At 39.3% G+C, this 6,081-nt stretch overlaps 1 protein-coding gene across 2 annotated transcripts; it reads right to left on the reverse strand.

Moving 5' to 3' along the window:
* Positions 1 to 243: 243 nt before the first annotated feature.
* LOC143852575 (disease resistance protein RGA2-like) lies at positions 244 to 5,495 on the reverse strand. Of its 2 annotated transcripts, none has more exons than XM_077362017.1 (2): positions 2,405 to 5,495; positions 244 to 545 (listed from the first exon to the last, which is right to left on the reverse strand). In XM_077362017.1, the coding sequence occupies exons 1-2, from the start codon at positions 5,365 to 5,367 to the stop codon at positions 506 to 508; spliced, it is 3,003 nt and encodes a 1,000-aa protein (XP_077218132.1). In that variant the 5' UTR covers positions 5,368 to 5,495; the 3' UTR covers positions 244 to 505. The 2 variants fall into 2 exon arrangements, with proteins under 2 accessions (XP_077218132.1, XP_077218131.1); XM_077362016.1 differs by having other exon boundaries at positions 2,287 to 5,495.
* Positions 5,496 to 6,081: the final 586 nt, after the last annotated feature.

Here is a 6,081-nt window from a genome sequence, read left to right on the forward strand (position 1 = left end):
GGTAAATATGCATCCTTAGAAAATGTAGAATTTCATCCCAACAATGTAAAACCTTATTCAAAAGAAAACTTCTCAATGTTTTAAAGCTTCAGTAAATTTGAAACTTCTATTGAAAACAAAAGCAGCACATCCAAACGCCCCCTGAATCATCTCATACCTCACTTTCATTTTTCATTTTAAAATTTTTGGATTTTTATCACTGTAGGCAAACCGAGAATAATAAAAGAAAAGCTCAACAGTTGGTAGAAAAAGAAAACATATCAGTAATTAAAATGAGTAAAGCAATGTGTTCTTAGTTCTTACAGTAAACGAAACTGCATGCATGACATCTAATAGATACAACCTTAAATACTTTATAGAAGATGCTCAGTTCAATATTTCATGACAGGCTGACCGATCGATTCTTCTTCTTCTTCTTCTTCTTCCTCTCTCTCTCTCTCTCACCATTGTTTCTTCCTCATGCCTCTTCTCGTACTCTTCCCTCAAGACTGAAAAATATTCTTCTTCATATTTGGACCATTTTTTCCAATTTCATTGCCATCCTCCTGTCACATAATTTGAAGGAGTTTTGAAACTGAATTTCTCAAGAAGTATATGGAGGTAATACAGACTGAGAAAACAATAAATGATGGCAAAAATTATAAATATGTAAACAAGGAAAGCTAGTGCCAATTTTATAAGCTTTGATTATGGGGAGAAAGGTATGCACATTCGCAGTCACTTGGGAAGCTTTCACTCTGCTTCCTCAACTGACCGTTTTTCTTTTTTAGTTCTTGGGTTAATATCGTATGATTAAAGAGCAAAATAGATATCATCCAATAGCTAAACAATAATTCCCCACCTCATGGAAGATTTTTTCAGTAATTCTCTAGTGAAAAACAGAGGGCTCTGCAAACAAGATTGGTAAATACTAAATAGTATTCTTAACATCAAAGCCCACTCAGAACAAATATTTATGCCCCATCCAAATACGGAAGGTGTTTCTTTGGGCATAAAATTTTGTTTTACCACCTTTGTCCCTTTAAATTTTTTTTGGGAAAATAGAAGTAAACAAATAGAACAAAATAGTGTGTGGATTTGTGGTCATAATCAACAAAAAGTTAAAGCTGTCTTCTAAGCAATGATAGCAGCCTCTTAAAAAGTGGGCTGCTGTTGGATCAAATATCAAGGGTGGTACTATTTTGATAGTACTCGACCGTCGGGCACCATATAAAAACTATATATATATATATATATATATATATATATATATATATATATATATATATGAGCATGCATTTGATGCACTCGAGTGCAGCTAAGCTTAGCTGCGCTCGAGCACAGAAACAAGGTGGGGCCACATTTTGGGTGGGATCCAAAGCATTCATTTGATGGGCCCTTTCATGGGTAGGGTTAGGGCTGCAACTCGGGTCGGGCGGGTCGGGTTTTGGAGAACCCAACCCTACCCGAGAAATATCTCGGGTCGGGTCGGGTCGAGTTTTTTTTCGGAAAACCCACAATTCCCAAACCCGGCCCTACCCATGATAAATCTCGGGTCGGTTCGGGTCGGGTCGGGTTTTTTCACGTTGACGCAATTTTTTAAGGAAAATTCTTGTTTGGCAAGGCAACTCAACTCATAGAAGCAGAAATTACACTCACATTACACTTGAATCAAACAATGATGTAATTACACTCACATTACACTTGAATCAAACAATGCTGTAATCAAACAATGTTGTAATTACAATCAAACAATGCTAAATCAAACACTTGAATCAACTCAACTCATAGAAGCAGAAATTACACTCACATACAATAACAGTGGGTGCGTGGGTTTTCACTTTTAACTTTTAACTAACAATAGAAAAAAATGTACATACTATAACTTATGTAACTCGGGTCGGGTCGGGTCGGGTCGGTCTCCTTCAAACCCGGCTCGACCCGAGATTCATGCGGGCTTTTGAATGCTGAACCCGGCTCGACCCGAAACCCATGAAACCTGAACCCAACCCAGGCTATTTTCGGGTCGGGTCGATGCGGGTCGGGTAAAACCCGGCTCGAGTTGCAGCCCTAGGTAGGGTGTCCACCAAAAATCAGCTCCATTGGATCACCTTAGGGTGTCCATTTGTGGGGCCAAAAATGGACAGATTTGTGGACAAACAGTATCTGTCCATTTTTGGCCCCACAAATGGACACCCACCCCCCCAATGGCCCCACGCCCCTGTTTCTGTGCTTGAGCGCAGCAATCCTTCTCTCTCTCTCTCTCTCTCTCTCTCTCTCTCTCTCTCTCTTTATATATATATATACCTGCACGCCTGTCCAACATATCTGGGCTTGTAGCTCTCACTGTATCTTCTCGTTGTTGATATAGATATTGGGGATGTGTGCTATCTTGTGCCAATCTTGTAAGGTATATTTTACCAACCTCGCTTTAAAATCTGATGATGAATGGATCCTCAATTCTAGAAGCTTGGTGAGGTGCTGAAACCCGTCAAACGAACTAGTCAGATCACAATGGGATAAGATTTCCAGAGTCTTCAGTTCTTTGAGTTGTCCCAACCCATTGGGAAAATCTTGAATCTTCAAATGCTTGACATTGGAGAGGTTTGGTGATAATTCTATGAAGAAGTTGATACTGTGAGATGCGTTCAGCTCCTCAAGATGTGGGGGAAGATACGGTGGACAGATCAATTGAGCACAAAAATCTATTTCCAGCTTCCTAAGTGTATAGGGCAGGGGGTAAGGAAGCACCTTCAGTACTGGACAAAAAATAATCTTCAAGTCTAATAGACATGCCATCTCTCCCTCTTCCACATTCAACTTCCACTCTGCCCATTCAGTCATGCTCTGAAATCTGAGCTTTTCCAACTTTGGGAATGCTCCATTCACACCACCACAATCTATGGATTTCACCTCTTGCATATAGCCTACAGTGAGGATTTTGAGTGATGGTAGTTTCCCAAGTGATGGCACTTGTAAACACTCTTTGAAATGAAATAGGACCACCTCAACTAGATTGGAGAACACAGGATCCCCTATCCAAACCGGAAACTTGGAGCCAGGGAAATCGAGTATTTGCAATTCTTTTAAATTTGTATGTGGAGGTCGAAGGGCTTCAAACACGCTCTCCATCCTCCCCATCTCATCTCTTCCCATCACAAGATTCCTACGCCTATCATCTATACAATTTAAAATCAAAACATGAAGGTGTTGCTTCTTTTCAAGTTCTGCCTTACTCGACTCGTCCGCACTCAATACGCTTCTCAAGTTTGTTATGTTTAGCTTTCCCTGGATGAGGTTAAGGTCCTTTAGTTCTTCAATCTTACAGCCACTTTCATTTCCCACAATAAACTTGGAGATTGTTCTAAGAGAACTTAGTTTTCCTATTCCATGTGGTAAAAAGTGCAGATTAATAGTGCCTTCAATCTCAAGATGTCTTACACTAATCATTTTCCCAATTCCTTGTGGAAGTTTTTCTAGTCTATGACACTCGTTAAGTTTCAATGTCTGTAAAAGACATAAATTACTTACGGTTTCAGGTAGCTCATGTAATGCAGTTGCAGACAAGTTGAGATATCTTAGATGCTTTAAACTTCCCAAAGAATCTGGTAATCTTTCGATTTCATTTCCACTCAAATCTAATGCTCTTAGGCAACTCAAATTGTGGAAAAAAACATCAGGAACTTGATTACCCAATGACCATCCAAGATATAGGAGAGTGCGCAAATTCTTGGCCTCTAGTAATTGAAAGGGAATTGTTTCTTTCATTGAACAATGACGGACACAAACGCTTGAGTTCTGCAAATTCCCAACAAATGGCAGACACTGTTCAGTATAACACTCTCTTGCAACAGATTGGCACAAGTCATGGAAAATTCCACGCATTTGACAATGGGTTACAAATCCATTAACATCTGTTACAATATCATCAAACAACGATCTCCCCACTAAATCATCAAAATATCTCTCCCCTACCTTCTCAATCCCTTCTTTACCTTCAAAAAGAAGGAAGCCTTGAGCCATCCATAACTTGATTAATGTATCTTTCTCAATTAGATGATTCTTGGGGAATACAGAGCAAAATGCAAAGCATTGCTTCAAATGTGAAGGCATATTGTAATAGCTCAATACAAGAGCGGGTGAGATGCTATTTGCAAATTCAGGTAAGTCCCATATTTCACTTTCCACAACAAGCTTCCATTCCGATTCTGTAGTCTTGGAACGCATTGCTCTTCCTATAACCTCTATGGCAAGAGGCACCCCTTGACATTTTCTTACAATTTCTTTACCGATTGTCTCCAAATACAATTGATCGTCCCTCGGTCTCATTTCTAAGAAAGCTCTTGAATTAAACAAAGACCAACCGTGATCTTCAGGTAATCTCTCCAAATTATGAATATGAGTCAGAATATGAGCTGAGGACATTATTTTCGCAACATTCTCGTTACGAGTAGTGACAATAATCCTACTTCCTCGCAGACCGCCGTTTAGAGCCAGCTTTATTTTCTCCCACTTTGATTCATCTTCGTTCCACACATCATCCAACACAATTAGAAAACGCTTTCCTTCTAGTGTTTTCTTGGCAAGTGTATGTAAGAAATTCCATGAATGTAATTCTTTGAAATCAGTATATGGATATCCCTCATTACTTTCAATGATTGCCTTACAAATTCCCCCTGCATCAAATGTAGGAGACACACTCACCCAAATTGATTTTTGGAAGCGTATCTTCACTCTAGAATCATTGTAGACTAGCTGAGCAAGAGCCGTCTTTCCAATTCCTGCCATTCCAACTATGGAAATGACAGTTAAATCATTCGCCGAACTACGAGTGAGTAACCACCTTATTATTCTCTCTTTATCTGGAATCCTACCAAAAATCTTTGATTCATCTATCAACGAACTTGTGCTCATCTCTTTTCCTCCATCCCTTCTTCCCTCGTCTTCTTTAAAATAGAAAGTATCCTTCTCATCTTTAATCTCTTCTAAATTTTCCCTAATCTCCTTTATCCTATGTGCTATTCTGTCACGAAACCCAACTTCCTTAAAACAAGAAAGAGATGAGGAGAATTGGGTGCGTACCTTCTTGCTAATATGATTTTCGTTATCAAAGCTTCTTCCTTCAATTTGTGATCTAAGAGTTTCAGCATGCCACTCATCTAGTACATCATCCATATCGTAAGCTACATTTCTGAGCTTTTCTAACCATTCTCTGATGAACTCTTCTTTTATTTGACGATTCTCTGCATCATGAAGCACAGCTCGAATGGCTCTGAACATGCTGAAAACCTTCTTGATTTCATCCTTGACGCCTAACAACAAGCCTACCTCTTGCTGCAACATTGAGCTCAAATTTCCCAGCAACATCGAAACAAGTTCTCCTGCCATTATCAAGAACGGTAGGATGATTGAAGAAGGAGAGGAGAAGAAGGAGAGGGAGCACAAAGAAAAAGATGGTTCAAGAAGGAGAGGGAGCACGAAGAAAAAGGGGTTAGTCAACCCTTATCTGCAAATGGTAGGTTATGATATTATCAGCACTACTATATTTTGATGAGGACACTCCTCACTTTATTAAAAGTAAGGTATTATCAACCTATGGAAATAATTTTTAGGTCAATGGACGGTTTGGATCATCATATGGTGCGGGCAATGCCTTACTTTTAATAAAGTGAGGATTGCCCTCATCAAAATACAGTAGTGCTGATAACATTTCCCCTTTGGAAATCTTTTTCTTTTTCATGAATATTATAACAGCTAATTTGCATATTAGAGTGCGGATATTAAAAAGCATGATTTTTAGTGAGATTAATCTCAGCCCTTTGCAGAACAGTGAAAGGCTGATTCATGGGCGAGACACTCTCCCTGTTCGAGATCAGCCTTTCATTCTTTTTATGGAAACCTCCGTAGATGCTCATTGATGGGCCACGCACTAGAGGAACTGCATATTATCAAAACCTCTGTGAATGAGAGAGTTGGGATCATCCTATGAAATGTAAATGATTTTTGGGTGGCCAATCAGATGGACGGTTTGGATCATCCTATGGTTTAAAGATATACAGGACTTTTTTTGGGGGAATTCATATAAAAACGGTCATTGAGATT

Source organism: Tasmannia lanceolata, unplaced genomic scaffold, assembly GCF_043159265.1.
Source record: "Tasmannia lanceolata isolate RefF3 unplaced genomic scaffold, GAP_Taslan_0.1 ptg000019l, whole genome shotgun sequence".
NCBI classification, from domain to species: domain Eukaryota; kingdom Viridiplantae; phylum Streptophyta; class Magnoliopsida; order Canellales; family Winteraceae; genus Tasmannia; species Tasmannia lanceolata.

Coding starts and splice junctions, on each gene's coding strand:
- LOC143852575 (XM_077362016.1), bottom strand. CDS start 5,367: ATGGCAGGAGAACTTGTTTCGATGTTGCTGGGAAATTTGAGCTCAATG.